Below are 20,899 nucleotides of genomic sequence, written 5' to 3'. Positions count from 1 at the left end.
TTCACTAATCGTCAGATGAGAGTTTGATCCCGGTGGCGTCGACGAAGCTCAGATTGTTAAGCTCAGGGAGGTTGCAGTCTCCATCGGAGAGGAGAACGTAGACCCCATCTTGGATATGAAATCAAAGCTCTACCGTTTCAATAACAATGATAACTAGTGGGAGAGAGAGGCGCTGGTACTGTCAAGCTTCTCAAGCATAAGGAGAGCACAAAGGTTCACCTCTTTAGACTGATGCCAATGGGTCCTATACCGACTCCTTTGCAAGCGTTTCGAAGCACCCAATCACCAAAATCTTCGAGAGCATTTAATGTGGACGATGGGCCCATAAACTGATAATAATTTTTCCAACTTTTTTATTTTCAGAACTCAATAAAATATTATAATTTAAATTATTTTATTATTATTTATAAATTATTTAACTATTAGTTATAAATAAATTCTGTTATATACAATTATTTTTATGCATTTCTTGTGCATTATACTGATATAATTGACTAAATAAATTATTTTATATTAAAAAAATAATACAATTAATCATATTAATAAAATACATAAAAAATATACACAAATGACAGTATATAAAAATTTTATTTATAAATTTATCATCCCCTTTTAACTCAACATTCAATTAGTCATCGCGCGCGGCACTTTTATGAACTATGAAGATCTTTTTCCCTTTTTATTCGTCATCAAATTGCCCTTCAAAAAAAAAAAAAAAAGCAAAATAACTTCAAAGATTCATTCACCAAAAAAGGTAAGGATAACGAGATAAAAATATCTTCGAAATTGGGCCCAGCTCCGAACACCTAATCTAAAATACCCCGGCCCAAATCATATAAACCCATCACAGCGTCAAGCGAAATCAATCCAACACCTCCCTGCCATGCCGAGCGAAGCGGAAACCTCGCGCAAAAACAAATCAATGGGGAGCAGTAGGAGCAACAAGGAAAAAAGGTCTTCGTCCTCGAAGACACGCAGAAGCAGACCGCCCGAACGCTCGGAATCCGAATCCGAGTCCTACGACTCTTCTCCGGACCCGCGAGGCTCCGGAAAGCGCAGGGACAGAATCGGTGGCAGAATACGTCGGAGCTCTTCGCGTAATCGGGACTCCGAAGAAGAAGATGATTCCTACGGTAGCGACGATGAACGTGGGCAAAGCAAGCGGAAGAAGACATCCTCCAGAAATATCACGGAAGAAAAAATCACGGAGTACTTGGCTAAGAAGGCGAAGAAGAAGGTTTGTGATTTTTGCCCGCATCTCTATTTCTGCTTTCGTCGTTTTGGCCTTTTTTGATTTCTTGATTTTACCTATTCCTTCTTTTTAATTGGCTAGGCAATGCGAGCTGCGAAGAAGTTGAAGGCTCAGACGGTCTCTGGTTATTCGAATGATTCGAATCCCTTCGGTGATTCCAACCTCAACGAGAAGTTAGTTCTTTTTTTCTGTTGCTTTAAATTTCTTCATTTGGATACTTACCTTGCTCATGATTCCAATTGAACTCTCAACTTTATGCTATAGTGGAAAGTTATGCTTAACGATAATCTGCAACTTTTAAGCATAAGGTTCTGTGCCTGGAAACATTTTTCGGACTAAACTCAGTCATTTTATTAACAATGAAGAAGGAAAAATAACTCTTTTATGCATATCTTTCTGTTGGGGCCAGGCTTCTATAGTGGAGATTGGTAGCTGCAAGACTAGGAAATGTGAAATTAAATTGGGGGATCTCAATACGAATTCGAAGTTTATTTTTTAATAAAAATATATTTGCAAACATATTTTATGACACACCCAACACATCACAGAAGTAGGCCCAACAATTATGAAAAATTATTGGTGTTTTAACTTTTTTATAAATATAATGGGTTCCATAATAAGTGGTGTGTTGACACACAAGGCTTACTAGTAGCAAAACTTATGTTGGGGTAAGTTTGGCATTGAGTTTCCAATTTTTTTCAGCATTGATTTTAGAGAAATGATATTTGCAGTACTAGGGTGTGCACGTCCCGTCCACTCCCTTTGAAAAAGTGACTAAATCTGAGACCCGCATGCCAAAATCATTTTTTAATAGTGGACCAAACTTTTTTTTCAAAGGGAGCACGCAAGGCTTGTATACCCTAGGACTGTATCCAGCATTACTCTTGATTTTATGACTATAATGGCAAAATTTGTTTACTGCAGAATGAGGAATTGTTTTTATTGTAATTATAATGTGGCAGAAGTATGGGCATGGTTGTATGTTATTGACAGTTGTTATTTATGATCCGAAAGTTATTGTCTGGAGATTAAAATTGGTTTTCTTGTTTATCTACTTTTTCCTTCGGGTGGGTTGAAACTGCTTCTGATATGTATGTTAACCATAGGAATACAATTCATATCTTATGTGAATTGACTACACTAGTAATCTCATACATGATGAATTGACTGTATAGATTAGTGGCAAAGATTCAGTTCGTGTAATGATTACATTTGACTTCATCTCCATAAGTGTCTTTTCAATTAAATTGATTTTCCTTATCAAAAAATGATTACATTTGACTTCATATGTTTGATCATCAGATTTGTGTGGAGTAAGAAGATTGAGCGTGATGTTTCCCAAGGTGTACCGCTAGATATGTTTTCAGTCAAAGCTGAAAAAAAGAGACAAAGAGAAAGGATGGTACGAATTGTACTCCAAGTTTTCTTCACTGCGTGTTATTCACATTTTGATGCATTCATTTTCTTTATGATTCTCAAGCCCTTGGTGGTCTTTGTTAAGACTTCTTATGGTGGTGACCGGTTACCTCTCTGTCAACAATTGTTGAAATTTTTTGAATAACTATCAGAAGGGGCATATTAGGATTTAGATGACTATTTTTTATAAGTGTTCAGACTTTTATTAAAGAGCACAAAGGCTTACCCAAGTAGATGGGATGTTAATCGAGGAGAGAAAAACCTAAGTAGGAATTGGAAGAGATACAAGGAACTCATGAAAACGCAACCCATTAAAATCTATAGCAGCTGCCCAAGGAACAAAGTATTGAAGAAGAAGGTTTTTAAGCTCTTCCATCGTGCTCTCACCGTCCTCAAAATTTCTATTCTTCTTTCCCCCCAAGTAAACCTCACTAGGACTATTTAGAAGACTATAAACATGGAAGTTATAATTTGGGTTATTAATATTTCAAGGGGCAGGAGAAAGACGAAGGAATGGTTGAAAAATTTTAGTATTGTAACTTTTTAAATACTGACTTTTTTGTTTTTTTGATAAGTAAACGAGATTATTGATAAGAATAGGCAAAGCCCAAGTACACAAGATGGTATACAAGTGACAAGACCTATCTAGGTTGCAGAAGTGAAAACAAGAAAATCATGTAGATTAAGGCCATTAAAATCTATAGCTATGGCCCAAAGAAAGAAAGTACGGAAAAATAAAAATCGAAGCTCCTCTAGTGTCCTCTCCTTATCTTCAAATGTCCAATCGTTGCACTCTTGTCATATGCACCACATTATGCAGATAGAGACCATCTTCTACACGGCTTTGATTTGTGGAGAAACTCCTAGAAATGTCCGCCACTGAAGCTTCTTGGTCACAAGCCAACCGAAAGACGGATGGAAAAGAGTCCATTAGAGCCTCCTCCCCAAACCATATGTCCCTCCAAAATTTTATCCGAGTACCCTCACCCAGCACAAATTTGGTATGGCGAGTAAACACCCCCCACCCTCGTCTAATGTGCTTCCAAATCCTCACTCCATAGGCCCTGTTCACCTCTCTAGTACACCAACCCCCTCACTTTTTAAATACTGATTTTATTCCCACGTTTTTATAAACTTAAGGTGTAATTTTGTGCAAAATATGGATTTATTATATATGCATTTTCAACTTATAAAAAAATACATGCCTTTACAGATGTAGATTTGCATTGTTGAGGGCTGAGGGTAGATAAGTCTCAATCTTGGGTTTTGGATTTAAGATTTATTACTAAAATTTCTTGGTGAGTTGAGTAGGAAGTTAGGCTGTGTTGAGCTATCTTGGTTTGAGTCGAGTATTTCACAAGTGGCAGCAATCTAGAGAATGGCTCATGTATGTATTGGTGTATTTGGTGGGAGAGAAATAATAGAAGCTTAAAGGATCGCAAGAGAGCAAAGGATGAGCTTAAAGTCCCTCCATGTTTTTTTTCTTTTTTTTTTTTAAACTCTGGATCTGCTTCATATTGATGTGATCTATGCATTGGTACTGCCATAATTTTCTATTTCACTGGTACTTTATCATATTTACTTAAATTCTTAATGCAGGCAGAGATTGAAAAGGTGAAAAAGCGAAGGGAGGAAAGGGCTATTGAAAAAGCACAACATGAGGAAGAAATGGTACATTGGATTGCATTATACCTCAAGAGTTTTCTTCTCAAATTTATTGGCAGATAGAATTTGTGTTTCTTGTTTCTTCCTTACTTAAACTTGGTTGACGTTCAGGTGTGATAACGTTTAGTAATTCTTTTGTTTCTTCAGGCAATGTTAGCCAGAGAACGTGCCCGGGCTGAATTCCAGGACTGGGAGAAGAAAGAAGAAGAGGTGTGGTGCTGAGCTGTCATCAGTATTTTTTTACCTTTTCCTTCCTTTGCCATACTTGTACGATCTCTCTTCCAATTGCCATATGAGTGAAACATTTTCATCTACAGTTTCATTTTGATCAAAGCAAAGTAAGGTCAGAGATTAGATTGCGCGAGGGGCGTACCAAGCCTATTGATATTCTCTACAAGCAACTCAATGGCTCTGATGATTTTGATATAGAAATAAATGAACCATACATGGTTTTCAAGGTAAATATCCCTTTTTGTTCTGAGGTTCCAGTTTCTCTGTGTGGGATTGTTAGCTGGAAGGGAACTCTTTCTTTTTGTTTAGTTTTTTGCATCTCTTGTTATTAATTACAAGCAGTAAGTCTCGAATTACTATTTTTATTTTATCTGTATCTACTATTGAAATTGGCATTTGACATCTATGATGGTGCAGGGCCTGACAGTAAAAGAAATGGAAGAGCTTCGTGATGACATCAAAATGCATCTGGACTTGGACAGGGCGACACCAACACATGTAGGGTACTGGGAGGTATCATTCTGTTCCCTTTGCTGTCTCTGTTTAGTGGCTTTCTAGTCCTTGAGAGTGTGTTTGAATAACTTTTCCAATATATCTTTTTCATCTTTCCAATCAAGACCATCCTGATAAGTTTAATCTGCGTGCACGTGATGTGGGACAATTTCGTGTCAAGTCATGTGTGCATTGTTGTTTCACTGATCTCCTGTCATAGGGCTTGACAGATGTCACGATAGTCCCGGAAGTCGGGGCCTTGAGGCTTGGCAGATTTTAGAATACTCTAGGACTTCATTTGGTAGGTTGATGATGATGGAAAAGGATACTCCGATGAAGTAGCATCTGCTTCTTTTTGCGTGATAGTTGAATTTCCATGCATGATTGACTTGATTATTGGCATTGTTTCTGATGGAAATTATCCATTAGGCCACTGCTCAAAAACTATAAATGCAAAAGTTAGAAGAGTACAGCTTTTAATGACCTATGTAAGGATTTTTATATTTGGTTGGGTAACTAGGAAATGTCTGATATGTGCAATTGAACAGGCACTTTTGGTGGTCTGTGACTGGGAGCTAGCTGAAGCTCAGAAAAAGGACGCGCTGGATCGTGCTAGGGTTCGTGGGGAAGAACCTCCTGTTGAGTTGCTTGCTGAAGAGAGGGGTTTGCATTCCAGTATTGAAGCAGATGTCAAGAGTCTCTTGGAAGGAAAGACTTATGTGGAACTAGAGGCATTACAGTCCCAGATTGAGTCACAGATGCGTTCTGGGACGGCTAAGGTAGTTGAGTACTGGGAGGCTGTTCTTAAACGCCTTCATATATACAAGGCTAAGGTATCTATCATCAGACCTTCAATGTCGTTGTATCTTATATAAGTTATAAGCTCAACCTTACTGGTTGTTTGCTGCATATTCAGGCTTGTTTGAAGGAAATTCATGCTAAAATGTTGCGCAAGCATCTGCAACACCTTGAGCAACCTTTGGAGGATGAAAATAAATCAGAGTCTGATCCTGATTTAGGACTGAAAGAGGACAACAGTGAGCATGATGTTGATGGTACGCACATGATGTCATTTGTCTCCATTTACAATGCTATTGCTCCTATGAGGGTGGACTCACTATTTTTCCTTCTTAGATGCTCAAGCATTCTCTCCAGAACCCATTAAGGAAGAGACTTATGAGGATGAACAAGAGGCTGGTTCATTTTCCCCAGAACTGTTGCATGGTGATGAGAATGAAGATGCAATTGACCCTGAAGAGGACAGGGCTACGCTTGTAAGTTTACTTGGGCAATGCAGTCATTATTCAATTATGAGCCTGTGACTCAAAATCAGCTCCAAAAAAAAAAAAAAAAAACAGAAAAAAAATGCATGTTAGAATGTCTATAGAACAATTTACTTTTTAAGTGCATGTAAATAAATTTCTTCTTTGAGGCAACCAAATAAATGCTTGGGTAAACTCACAGGAACTGAAACGTATGGCTGTTGTAAGAGAACAACAAAGACGAATTCAAGAAGCTTTGGCATCAAAGCCAGCCCCACCTGAAGATAATTTTGAGCTGAAGGCCATGAAAGCTATGGGAGCTACTGAGGAAGGGGATGCAGTTTTTGGATCTGGCGCTGAGGTGAACCTGGACTCTCAGGTGGCTTTTCTGGCAATTCTCCCCCCCCCCCATCTTTACCTTAATATTGTAAAAACCTTGAAGAAAATGAAGACCTATTTGACCACATTACCCTCATTTCTCTCCTATGAAGTCTTGTGATCTTATAATATGGACGCAGGTGTATTGGTGGCATGACAAGTACCGACCAAGGAAGCCAAAATATTTCAATCGTGTCCACACCGGATATGAGTGGAATAAATACAATCAGACTCACTATGATCACGACAACCCACCTCCCAAGATTGTGCAAGGCTATAAATTTAATATCTTCTATCCAGACCTTGTTGACAAGACAAAGGCTCCAGTTTACACTCTTGAGAAGGATGGGAGCAATGGTGAGACATGTATTATAAGGTTCCATGCAGGGCCACCTTATGAGGACATCGTAAGTTTTCTTGATCTGTTGGTTTACATTATTGTTGTAAATCCGTGGATGATTGATTGTTTCATATGCTAATTGCACCGAGTCGTCAAATCAATATTTGCAGGCTTTTCGGATTGTAGACAAGGAATGGGAATATTCTCATAAGAAGGGCTTTAAATGCACATTTGAACGTGGGATTTTGCATGTATATTTCAACTTTAAACGCTACCGCTATCGTAGGTGACGTGTGGCTAGTTTTGCTGCCTGTGGTGAGACTCGAGATTTCTCTTATATATACTTCCGAGTTCCGAGATTTCTCTTACGTAATCAATCATCCATTAGATTTCAAGTATGATAATATAATCCCATAATGTGAAATATCTCTCGTGAACAATAATTGAATTGAATTTTTGGTTTGATGTCGATTATTTGCTACATTATTGATATGATATTTTTAAAGTAGAAAGGGATTAGTAAATGGGAATGGATAGAGATCGTCACATGTATTTGGGCAAACCCCGCCGGCGGGGGTAGTTTGATGCAAGTGGTCGGATGAATGTATCGACAATTTAAGGTGTCACCTTTATGGATTTTCCCAGGCTCTATAATTGATTATAATTGTCTCTTATTGCGCCTGACCATTTTATAATTGTCTCTTATGCAGTGTATAATTGTAAATATATTTTTTCTTTATAATTTGAAAGCTACAAGGCAACAACGTGATGTTTGGTACCCGACCTAACATGCATTGAAAAAAAATATATCTCAATTATTTTGCGAATAACGATAGGCTTATTATTTTATTTTTACATATCTACTACTCTTTTTGTATTTAATTTTTTTTTAATTTTTTATTTTACTTAATGATTAAAGAAGTGAGTTTTAATAAAGTTTATATATTTTTAATTTTTTTTAATAATTAAAGATGTTAAAAAAATACTTAAAAAAATAATAAAAAAATTTGAAATATATTTAAATAGTAGATAGATAATAATAGGATAGTAAGTCTATCAATGAATGGCATGCGTGCCAAAGCTACGGACATCTTTCTTGTCAAATTATAATGCATTCAACTCAAGAAACGTTCTTTAAATAAAGCTTGAACGCACCATAATATTCTATTCTTGGATCATCTCTCAAAATCAAATAAGGCTTTAATATTCATTACTCATATTATATATACAGAGAGAGAATTATATAGTAAATGGAGGTTACCCTTCGGCTCTCACCTCTCATCCTCCCAAAGCGTTTACCAGAGGGGACCTTTCTCTCTATCCTTACTTCTCCGCCACCCTCAACAAACCTATGGTTCAGATTTCCTCGTCGGCTGTTACCTCCCGCCACAACCCCCTACCGGTCTCCTGAGAATAAAACTAAAAAAGTATCGCCCAATTCCCTTCAGTACCTGCCCTGAGAAAAAAAGGAGTATTCTGTTGGTTTTAGTTTTGAGTGTATGGCTCCGTAGAGCTAGCTGTGAGGTATGTAAAATTCCTTGGCTACACATGCAGAGAGGTTCACTTGATGTTTGTCGTCGAGTGGAATTTTTTACATATTAGTCCTCAAGTACTATGGTGGGATTTTGAGAATTTAACATCCATTTCATCACGCCAAGTTGTTGAAAAGAACACGCCAAGGAAATCCCTGAATCTATTGATTGTAAGCTGCAGCATATAAGCATTCCTTATGGATAGTTAACGTTGGCTGCAAGTATTTGAACCCAATAAATGGATGGACACGAGATCGAACAACTGCTCTCAAATTTAAGAAGCATACAACTTTCCTTTGGTTCAATCCATGAACAACCTGTGACAAAATAATCAAGAGAAACTCATCAGATGAAGCACGGAAAGCATTATAGAACTTTCCAGAAATTTAGAAAGGTGAGAACAAGATATAAGCAAATCTATATTTCAAAGGGAAATACATCTGAAATGCTATCTATGATGGTATCAAAAAAACATGCAGACAAGGACTAACCATTAGTTGTTTGAAGTTTTGCAGAAAATAATACTCTGGGTTTCCAATTAACATTTTGGCGGTATGGTTTTTCAAATTTAAGCCTTATTTTTAAAGCAAAAAAAAAAAAAAAAAAAAGATTTTCTATATTTTTATTGTACTATTATAACAATTACTAGGAGTGGGCAGGGTGCTTCCGCTCCGCCCCCTTTCAACGGGGTGGAGCACCCCATCCGTCAGATGTGGGGGGCGGGTGGCCCCACCCGCATCTGACCCCCCAAGGCGAGGGCAGGGGCGGGGGTAGGATAGGGGCGACCCCCGCCCTAGAAATCCCACGCCCCGTCTTGTATTATAAATATATATAAGTATATATATATATATATAAAAAAAACTAAGCATGAAATGACATCATTTCATGTCTGGGTTTTTTTTTCAAACATACCCATAACGAAACGACGCCGTTTCCCTCTCTCTCTCTCTCTCTCTCTCTCTCACCAGTCGTCGCACTCTCTGTGTCTCGCTTCGTCGCTCGTAGTCACCATAGCCGTCACTGCAGCCTTCCTTGACTCCATCTTCATCTCCGTCGCTGAAGGTAAGAAACCCTAAATCTACTACAATTTTTTGTGATATTTATTTTATGGAATGGAGATTGGAGGAAGGATAGAGTTTAATTGGAAATGGAGGATGAGATTTTGTGAATTGTGTGCTATGGAGACTTGATTGTGCATGTGGTTCACTGGTTTGAATGGTTGATGTTTGATCTGTGCAGTGTGTTTGTGTGTGAACCTCTTCGTGATTGGTTTATTTTTTCATTTTTTTTGAAACCGATTGAAATCCCTAAATTATTTTAGAGTTTTGGATTGGAACGCTAAATTAGGGTTTCAATCCTCAATATGGTAAGTTTTGAGGTGGAAAAATTCACCTCAATATGTTTAGTTTTGACACACTAAACACTAAAAAGGAAAATTTCTATGAAATACAAAGTTATAAAATCTTGAATAAACTTTTCAACGTCACCAAGTTTCCCTTCATCCAATGTATAGATCAAGATATATTTCCGTTTTAACTTTGACTAGTTTTTTCCCAAAAAACAACATACATAAACTAGAATCTTTCAAGTCCTGTATCGAATTCATCACCAACTTACCCCTTGACACTGAATATTTTAACACAAGAACATATTTTGACACGTGAATTTGCCAACACAAAAATAAAAGATAACAATCAACGTACATATTCAAATTATCGAATTTTGGTATTAATTGGGTATCTAATTTAATTTAATTTAATTTATTTATTTTTATTTTTTTTATGTTTGATGTTTGATCTTCCAACTTTCAATATATATGTTAATGCTTGGATGTTAATTATTTGGCATGTTGCTATGTTTGCTTTAATTTCAGATTTCTTGTTTGCTTGAGCTAATGAATATACCAGCAGATTCTAGTGTGAGCTCTCATTTCTATGCCTAGGGTACCCCTACCCCTGGCCCAACACCTACCTCTACGGCACCTTGCCCCGCCCCCAAACCCAACAAGAAACCTGCTTCTATAGTTTGGACTCATTTCACCAAACTAGAGGGTGGTGACCCCAATAACCTCGCCAAGTGTAACCATTGTGAAAAAAATCTATGGATGGCCACTATAAGAAACATGTCACCTCACAATTAAAGGTGCACTTAGAAGAGTAATGTAAAAAAAGTCTAATATTAAGATTATTACAAGAGAAGAACCAATCTAGGTTAAAAATTGAACTTCAAAAAATGACGGATGAGATTAGTGGGGTGTAACTTTGAGGGAGTATACTAAGTATGATCCCGATGAGTATAGAAGACATCTATCTCGTATGGTCATCATGGACAAGCTACATTTTCAAGTTGTTGATGGGAAAGTGTTCCAAGTATTTGCTCGCTACTTGAAACCAATGTTTAATATTCATTCTCGCCACATGGTGGCAAATGATGTAAAAAAATATTTCTGGTCTGAAAAATAGAAGTTGAGGGGTGAATTGGCCGGTCAATTTGTTTGCCTTACCACTGATACTTGGACATCAGTCCAAAATTTTAATTATATATTTTTAACTGTACATTTTATTGATTGTAATTGAACATTGCATAAGAAAATTATAAAATTTTGTCAAATCACCGATCATAAGAGTGAGACAATTGGGAAGGCCTTAGAGGTCGTAATAAAGGAGTGGAGGTTGACCCAAGTTCTTACAGTCATAGTTGATAATGTCTCGTCTAATGATATCACATTGAGACATCTGAAGACCAATCTTAGATAAACAAATAAGACAATTTTGGGTGGTGAGTGTCTGCATATGAGATGTGCGGCACATATTCTGAATTTTATTGTTATTGATGGTTTGAGAGATCTTCATTACTCGATTGCTCGGGTCAGGACTGCTGTGAGATGTGTAAGATCTTCTCCTTCGAGGTTGGAGAAATTCAAAGTTGCTTCAAGATCTGCGGGCCTAACATCCAAGAAGGGCCTTTGTACTGATATACTTACACGATAGAACTCGACATTTTTTATGTTGGAGGCACCTACTTTTTTACAAAGAGCTTGTAAAGTTTGTCTATTTGAAACTTGTACCTAGATTATTTTTAGAAAAGTTTTATTCATTATTTTCACACTATATATTATACATAATTTTTTTTTATTAAATGTGTAGTATATAAATAATGAGTAGAATAATTTAATTAGTTTAAAAAGTAAAATAAGTATAAATAAATAAATATAATATGATGCGCAAAGATGATGAACTGGAAGTCAAAAACGGAAGAAGCGCGGTTGACGAACATCCAAGCGAATTAGCGAAACACATCATCCTACGAACGTAGTACTTGCCTCTGTCGAAGTTACGGAGTCTTACGGTGAAGGAGACAATGGCCACCGTTATCCAACCCACAATCACCCCCGTCGCAGCCGCCGCTTCTTATAACTCTCTTCCTCACTCCCTTCTCTTTTCCTCCCCGCCCCATAACCCCCTTTTCCACTTCCCCTTAATATCCAATAACCCAAGACCACCACCTCCACCACCAACATTCCCTTCTCTTTCTCTCTTCCAAAGCAGACCTTACCAGCAGCTCCACTTCTCCACTTATCCTACCCAATCCTTTTCATCCCCGCAAATCCTTTTCTCCCCAGAGTGTTTTAGTCCCCCTTCTTCTTCACCAGACAACGAAGAAGCCTCTGTTATTGACGCTTTATTCAAAATGCTTCGCCTCTCGTCTCGATATGGCGACGCCCAGCTCGCCAAGGCTGTCCACGCGTGCATTCTCAAGCTTGAGGAACACACTCGTCTGGGTAATGCTCTAATTGCCGCTTACCTCAAGCTGGGTCTTGTTTCTGACGCTTATGGTGTTTTCTTGGGCCTTTCGTGCCCGAACGTGGTGTCTTATACCGCTTTGATATCGGGTTTTTCAAAGTCGAATAGAGGAGACGAGGCGGTGGAGCTTTTCTTTCGGATGAGGGACTCGGGTATTGAGCCTAATGAGTACAGCTTTGTTGCAATTTTGACTGCTTGTATTCGGATATTGGAGTTGCATTTGGGTTTACAAGTTCACGCTACGGTCATCAAACTTGGATATTTGGATTCTAGTTTTGTTTCGAATGCGCTAGTTGGGTTGTATGGTAAGTGTGGGTGTTTGGATTTTGTCCTTAAATTGTTTGGTGAAATGCCGCATAGGGATGTTACGTCGTGGAATAGTGTTATGTCGAGTGTCGTAAAGGATTGCATGTACGATAAGACATTTGAATTGTTTGGTGATATGAAGAGAAATGATGGGCTTAGAGTTGATCATTTTACACTTTCAATCCTTTTGACCGCTTGTGCTGGCAGTGCTTCTTTCATGAAAGGCAGAGAAGTTCATGCTTATGCAATCAAGGTTGGGTTGGAGGCCAATTTGAGTGTCAGCAATGCGCTGATTGGATTCTACACTGAGTGTGGGAGGGCAGAGGATGTGACGGCTTTGTTTCAGAGGATGCCCCTTAGAGATATTATCACTTGGACGGAAATGATTACAGCATATATGGATTTTGGCTTGGTGGATTTGGCAGTGGAAATATTTGACAAGATGCCCGAGAGGAATTCTTTTTCTTATAATGCTCTTTTGGCAGGATTATGTCGAAATGGCAAGGGCTTTAGGGCACTGGAAGTATTTGTAAACATGGTGAATGAGAGAGTAGAGTTAACAGAATTCACTTTGACAAGCATTCTTAATGCTTATGGATTGCTCATGGATTGTAAAATGAGTGAGCAGATTCATGGGTTCATCCTTAAGATTGAATACGGGGCAAATGCCTATATTGAAGCAGCGCTGCTTGATATGTGTACAAAGTGTGGCAGGATGGCAGATGCCAAAAAGATATTCGGTCGGTGGCCATTAGACTGGGAAAGCTCCATGATTAGGACTTCGATGATATGTGGTTACGCTCGAAATGGACGGCCAGATGAGGCAATTTCTCTATTCAACATTAGTCAATCAGGAGGAACAATGGTTGTGGATGAAGTTGCATCAACTTCAGCACTCGGTCTCTGTGGAACTATAGGATGTCATCACATGGGAAAGCAAATGCACAGCCATGTTCTCAAATCGGGTTTTTTATCTGATTTAAGGGTAGGAAATGCCACGATTAGCATGTATTCAAAGTGTTGGAACATGGATGATGCAATTCAAATATTCAATGATATGCCTAGACATGATACAGTTTCATGGAACAGTTTGCTTGCCGGCCTGGTTCTCCACAGACGGGGTGATGAGGCCTTGGCCTACTGGTCAAAGATGAAGAAGATAGGCATAAAACCCGACAAAGTTACATTTGTTTTGATCATTTCAGCTTATCGGATCACAAACTCCAATTTAGTTGATGATTGTCGTAGTTTGTTTCTCTCAATGAAGATCATTTATGAAATCGAGCCGTCTTCAGAACATTATGTATCCTTTATCGGCGTTTTGGGTTATTGGGGTCTACTAGAAGAAGCCGAGGAAGTGATCAACAAAATGCCTTTTAAGCCAGAAGCTTCCGTTTGGCGAGCATTGCTTGATAGTTGCAGAATGCATATGAAAAAAACAATTGGAGAACGGGTCAAAAACCGTATACTTGCTATGGAGCCAAAAGACCCATCAACGTACATACTTGTATCAAATCTGTATTCAGCATCTGGGAGATGGCACTGCTCTGAAATGGTGAGGGAAGAAATGAGAGAAAGGGGGTTTAGGAAACACCCAGGTCAAAGTTGGATCATTTGTCAGGATAAAATACATTATTTCTATGCAAGAGATAAATCCCATCCCCAAACCAAAGATATCTACAGTGGATTAGAAATACTAATCTTAGAATGTCTAAAAGCTGGATATGCTCCAGACACAAGCTTTGTGGTTCATGACGTAGAAGAGCATCAGAAGAAGGATTTCTTATTCTATCATAGTGCAAAACTAGCAGCAACTTGCGGGCTTCTGATGACCAGGCCCGGAAAACCTATTCGGATCGTGAAGAACATTATTCTTTGTGGAGACTGCCACACATTCTTGAAGTATGTTTCGGTTGTTACCAAAAGAGAGATATTCCTAAGAGATTCTTCGGGGTTTCATTGCTTCTGTGGTGGCCAGTGCTCATGTAAAGATTATTGGTGATAACCTGAGCCCCCACCTCCCTTATTTTGCAACCTTGTTGCTTACTAACTGGTAACTTCCATTCTTATTGTCGCAAGTAAGTAGTTACAAGCTGCCAATGTAAGATATATTATTGTAGATAGATATGCAATTTTGAATACTGGATCGAATTCGTTGCATATATGTGAATGTATAGATTAATATCTATTATTAATGTCGATAGGAAATAATTGATGTCTTGTTGGAGTGACTAAAATAATAAAGTTTATTAGAGTGAAGTCGTACGTAAATTCCATTAAAGCAAACTGATCATCAGCTAATTCCAAGCCGGTTTTGTTGCTTTTTATCGTCCTTTCTCTTGCTAACGCATACATGACTTCTAGGCTTCTATAAATATATAAGAAGCCTATATATTTATAAATATATAAGAAGCTGCTTGTCTCAATCAGAAAATAGAACAAAAAAAAAAAAATTTCATGTTAACGAATGTAGTGCGCGCGTACGCGTGAGTGTATTTAATAATGTGTGCAACTTCCATTATATTATATATATAGATATTTCTGTAACATTAATCACCGTCTACGCCACGGAAACATATACGTACATGATTCCAATACATGCCGTATATATGTACACCACCTAGCTATATATATAATGAATAATGTTAGATATAAATTTCAAATATTATTAGATAAATTTCATACAAATCCTTTATAAAAAAATGAATTTTACTAATAAAAAATAATTTTTGCATACTTTTTTAAAGTGAGTTCACTTTGTGTTTAAGACTTGTACAAATATTTCTCATATATAATAAATCACGTTGCATTAATGTCCTGGTGCCCCTAACTTGATTATTCATGCATATATATATCTACTTATATATAAAGTGTGAATGTTGGATGAACAATTTTTCGTCTAATACTTTTTTTTCCATTTTGCTCCTGCTTCTATTTCTAAATTTCGGTTTTGCCCCTGATCTTCTTCTCATTTTGCTCCTGATTTCTCCCGCGCGCGAGCCCCTCCTCCCCTCTCTCTCTCGTTCGTTTCTTCATCTCTTGCAGTGCGCCATCGCACGCCGTCATGGCCGACACCGCCCCTCTCATTCTCTTCCCCTCCAGCTGGCGTTCATTCTCTTTCAATCTCAGCCCCTCTCGTGCTGCCGTTAACCGCCACAAGCGAATCCAAGCCGCGGCCCGTTCGTTTCTTCGTCCCGTCCAGTGCGCTGCCGCATGCTGGCGTGGCCAACACCACCCCGCCCATTCTCTTCTCCTCCGTTCGGCGTCCCTCCCCTTCCAATGTCAGCTCCTATCGTGCCGCCGTTAACCGCCACGAGGGAATCCAAGCCGTGGCCCTTTTAAATTCCAACGCCGTCGTCACGCCGCCAATGGCCATCATCTCTTCACCACACCACCATCAGCCGTACAACCACCTAAACCAGCCAACCTTAACTCCGATCCGCCACTGTTGAAGCCTTTCTAGCTCATTTTCCAATTTGGATATTTTGAGCTTCAACTGCCGCCACCCGCGGCCAACCACCACCACCATTTGCTTCACCAACACCTCTAAGCGCTTCCCTAGCCATCCCAAGTTTTAGATTGTTCCCATTCAAAATTTGGCATTTTGAGACCCATGGCCATAGTCCAAAATACACTATTACGTTGTTTTGCCACTACCTCTAGCACCTCTTTGATATTTCAAAAATTATATTTTATCACTGTAAGCAATTTTTCAAAGAATTTTGTGAGATTTGAATATATTTTTACACTAACAAATTTTCTGCAGTCTAGTTGGTTGTGTCGGACTTTGAGTTCGAGGAGTATGGGGTCTGTTGGATGTAAGAATGTGTTGTTTATTAAATTGAATTATGCATGTGTACATTTTCTGTTTGCTACAATATTATACTCTGTTCAATTTGCAATTTTATAAATGCTTGTCTTGTTCATTATGTTTGTTTTCATTCTTAATTTTTTATTATAGCATCATTCAATAAATAACATTTTAATTTAATTATATTTTGTTTCTTTATATGTTCTTTGTCATTGATTAGCTGGTTCAGTTCTTATCTTGATCGACAATATTTCACTACCTGTTCATTTGCACTATTCTTACCGTTCATTTATTTCTCTTCTACTTTTCAGTATTTTTTATCGCTTTTACTTGAATTGTATTTTTTATTTTATTTTTTTGTAATATTTATTCAATTTATTCATATGGCATATTTAGATTAGTTAATTTAATGTCTCGTTTAGAGACTTTTTTTTTAAATAAAATTTTCATTTTCTTGTTTTAAATATAAATATTTACTATATCATCTATGTTTATATTCTTGTATATATGCATGTATATTTGTATGTTTGGTACATTGTTATTTAATTCTTATATTTTACTATTAAATTCATACAATATCAATAATTTACAGTAAAAAATAAGATTTGGTGAAACGATATTGCTAACATTTATACTTAAATTTCTCAAATATCATCATTATTAACTCTTATGTAAATTTTGCTATAAAAAATATTTTAAAAATTTAAATGAAAAACTTCAAAGAGAAATTGATATACTATTCAATTGAAGGAGAAAAAAGAAGACATTTACCAAAAAATATCACTTAATATGTTTGATGTAAGGTTATTTAATATAATTTAATAATAAAGAATTTATTTTAGACACCTCATGTCAATTAATAAATATCAATTAATATATTAGTAAAATCCCTTATAATTAAACAAATTTAATAATTTTATTAATATGATTATAAATTTGCGTCAAAACAAATTGAATGTGTTATTTGTTAATGCCGTTCGTGAGATAGCAAATTGAATGTTTTAAATATCTCTTTTAAAACTTGTCGCTTTTGTAATATATACTTTAAAAATATTTGTATATAGTTATGACTTGATTCTTATAAGTCGTTGTATTATAATTATAAAAATTATACAGATTATATGTATAATATGTTCTAAACAGAATTTTTTTTTTTTTTAAAATATAGATAAAATTATATCTATTTATAGTTAAAAATTTGAAACATGACAAAATTGGTCAACTAGGCAAGCGCGTGTTGCCCTTGCCAGTATATATCTATATATCTATACTATAAAAGGGCAAACACGTGCATTGCACGTGTGCCCAATTGTGAAAATATAAAAAATATTTTTAAAAATAAAATTTATGAAATCTAAAAATATATAATAATAAAAAATAAGTTAATATATATAATTATAAAATGTAATAATTTTGTTTATATTTTAAGATTCTCATTGAGTATAAAAATAATCATATATATATTATCTGCAAAATATCTATGATTATAATATAGGAAGTTGTAATTTTGCACGAACATATTTATAATTACACAATTTTTTATTGTAGATCAAAAAGTAACTATTGAAGCTAATGCATTATCATCATAATTACAAATAAAAAGAAATAGCTATCTCATAATTACATATAAATTTCTTATAGCTATACATTATATCTGGAAGTCTGGAAGAAAATTTTCAAAATAGCTATTCTACTGTCCCAGGTATATCATTGACAGATAATACATTAAGTTTGTTTTGGCGCAATTTGCCAAATTCATTCATAAATGCGCCCAAAACAATTATCCACTCTTTATCTTGAATCCTATTTGCAATGTTCTCTATGTACGAATGATCCTCCTGTAATGATAAAAGCATATAAAAAGATAATTTCTTAAATGTGCCTAACCACAAATGTTGATCACTGCACATCAAATGACAGATGTAAATGATATATCATAAACCTGACTTTGACCATGCATGTATTAAATGTATCAATAAAAGTTTAGTATGACTACATTAATTGAATCATAACAAACAATCAATATTTTAAATTTAACATGTATTTTTTGAAATTCACAACACACATTTGACAAATTCTAAACTTATATTTCAAATCCTCAATACCTAATTTAGAAACATGCACTATTTCAAATCCACAACGCATAATTTATAAGTTCTCATCCTCCATCTCCATTTTATCTCAACCAACCTCCAATCTCTATATTTTTTTGAAATCCATAATACACAATTTAGAAACATGCACTGTTTCAAATCCACAACCCACAATTTATAAGTTGTCATGCTCCATCTCCATTTCATCCCAACCAACCTCCAATCTCTATATTTTTTTCAAATCCATAATACACAATTTAGAAGTTCTCATCCTCCATCTCCATTTCATCCCAACCAACCTCCAATCTCCATATTTAAAAAAAAACATAAGAAAAGAAAAGAAGCGAAAAAGATAGTTCTTTATAAGAAATAAGAGATATTTTAAACAATAAAATTATACCGTCATTACTGGTATAAACCTTAAGGCTTTGGCAATTTCTGATATTTTTATTAACGGATCGGTAGAACTGCTTGAAGTTGACGCACCTGGCCTATTCAAATTTTTGGCAATTATTTCTTCAAGTAACGAATTGTTTTCTGTGCCCTGAACATTTGAATTGATAAATAAAGTAAAACATTTAAATAAGAAGACATACATATTAAATATATAGGATAACATATTGACAGAGGTTAATACAAAATTTATATTGCATTTAAATAACAAATATAATAAATCAATTTAAGCATATAATTTACCATGCACATAATGGAATGGCAGATGCAAGAAAGGGTTGAATGGTAAAGACACTCGTAGGTCGTGTTGATAACGATAAGCCTACATTATAAACACGTATGAATAAATATACAAATGCAACATAAATAATTAATAATATTAGCAGCTCAGCCAACCCACGATCACACCTCACCTCTTCGAAGCAACATTCCACAGCAACCACCTCAGCAGCACCCGTATCATCCACTCCATCTCAGCACAAAGATTCTTCCAGAAGCTTCCAGAAAAATTGCTGATTCTCATCTGATTGTTCTCTGTTATTTTCTTGTTATTCTGTTGTAAATTGGCTTCTTACGGTTACAACAATATTCTGCAAAAAGCTCTAGGTAGCACGCACTCCATGTGCTTGATAAATTGTCCAAACTATCCTTCATTTCTCCTACTTAAAGGAGTCTCTGTAAACAGTTCGAAATATGAATGAAATGCAAATTCATTAATTCTATCATGGCATCAGAGCCAAAATAGACAAACGTCTCCATGGCTGAAGCTACTCCGGAAAAACCTTTCAACCCACTATCTTCTTCCCCTCCCTCTTCATCCCTTCCCCACCTTTCTCATCTTGTCTCCGTAAAATTAAACAATGAAAACTTCCTCCTCTGGCGAGCTCAGATGGTTCCATATCTGAGAGGCCAGCGTCTGTTTCACTTTGTCGATGGCTCCAACCCTCCTCCTCCGCACTTTCTTCCTAATTCCACCACCATTAATCCAGAATACATCGAATGGTCTCACACGGACCAACTTATTCTTAGTGCCATCATCTCTTCCCTCTCCGAAAATCTTATTGCCCAAGTCGTCGGCTACACCACTGCGTATCAAGTATGGAATGCCTTGGAAAAACTTTTTACTTCCCAATCTCATGCTCGGATCATTCAGCTTCGATATCAACTTGCCACTGTATCAAAAGGTTCCTCCTCTGTTTCTGAATACTTCCGAAAAGTTAAGCATCTCTCAGACACCATGGCTGCCGCTGGCACTCTTCCATCCTCTGCCGAGTTTATTTCCTATCTCCTAGCTGGTCTAAACAGTGATTTTGATGCTCTGGTTACATCCATTACTGCTCGAGTCGAACCCATATCCTCTGAAGAACTTTTCAGTCTTCTTCTCACCCACGAGAGTCGTCTTGCTCATTCCACTGACTTAACTGCAAATTTCACCTCCACAAATCCCTCACATGGTCGCGGTAATACTCGGGGAACTTACCGGGGTAATTATCGCGGTCGTGGCAGAGGTCGAACTCCCCACTCTTCCCCTCCGAATTTCTTTCCCACTGCAGCAACTCCAAATTCATCTCCATTACCTCACTCCAAGCCCACTTGCCAAGTCTGTGGCAAGGTTGGTCACCTTGCACTCAGATGTTACTATCGCTACGACCATGCCTATGAAAATGGCCCACCCAGGTCCCTCACCGCCAATTACACCTCATCCGACCTCACCTCAGACAACAACTGGTACCCAGACACTGCTGCCACAAATCATCTCACCTCAGATCTCTCTCACCTGAACCTCAACTCTGTCCCCTACAATGGATCTGATCAAATTCGTGTCGGTGATGGCACTGCTTTACCTATCTCCAACATTGGTGATT

At 37.0% G+C, this 20,899-nt stretch overlaps 2 protein-coding genes across 2 annotated transcripts; both read left to right on the top strand.

Annotated features, from left to right (window-relative positions):
• Positions 1 to 866: 866 nt before the first annotated feature.
• LOC109002754 (cactin) lies at positions 867 to 7,685 on the top strand. Its single transcript, XM_018980636.2, has 13 exons — positions 867 to 1,237; positions 1,334 to 1,425; positions 2,555 to 2,654; positions 4,268 to 4,339; positions 4,481 to 4,543; positions 4,651 to 4,791; positions 4,982 to 5,077; positions 5,605 to 5,889; positions 5,973 to 6,111; positions 6,191 to 6,330; positions 6,521 to 6,697; positions 6,837 to 7,103; positions 7,207 to 7,685. Exons 1-13 carry the CDS (start codon positions 884 to 886, stop codon positions 7,324 to 7,326), a joined length of 2,046 nt encoding a protein of 681 aa, XP_018836181.1. The 5' UTR covers positions 867 to 883; the 3' UTR covers positions 7,327 to 7,685.
• A 4,133-nt stretch (positions 7,686 to 11,818) lies between these two features.
• On the top strand, positions 11,819 to 14,922 carry LOC109002756 (pentatricopeptide repeat-containing protein At5g03800). Its single transcript, XM_018980637.2, has one exon. It carries the CDS (start codon positions 11,929 to 11,931, stop codon positions 14,677 to 14,679), a length of 2,751 nt encoding a protein of 916 aa, XP_018836182.1. The 5' UTR covers positions 11,819 to 11,928; the 3' UTR covers positions 14,680 to 14,922.
• The last annotated feature ends 5,977 nt before the right edge of the window (positions 14,923 to 20,899 follow it).

This window comes from Juglans regia, chromosome 4 (assembly GCF_001411555.2).
Source record: "Juglans regia cultivar Chandler chromosome 4, Walnut 2.0, whole genome shotgun sequence".
In the NCBI taxonomy this organism is placed as follows: Eukaryota; Viridiplantae; Streptophyta; class Magnoliopsida; order Fagales; family Juglandaceae; genus Juglans; species Juglans regia.
This window is presented reverse-complemented; position numbering and strand designations above follow the sequence as displayed.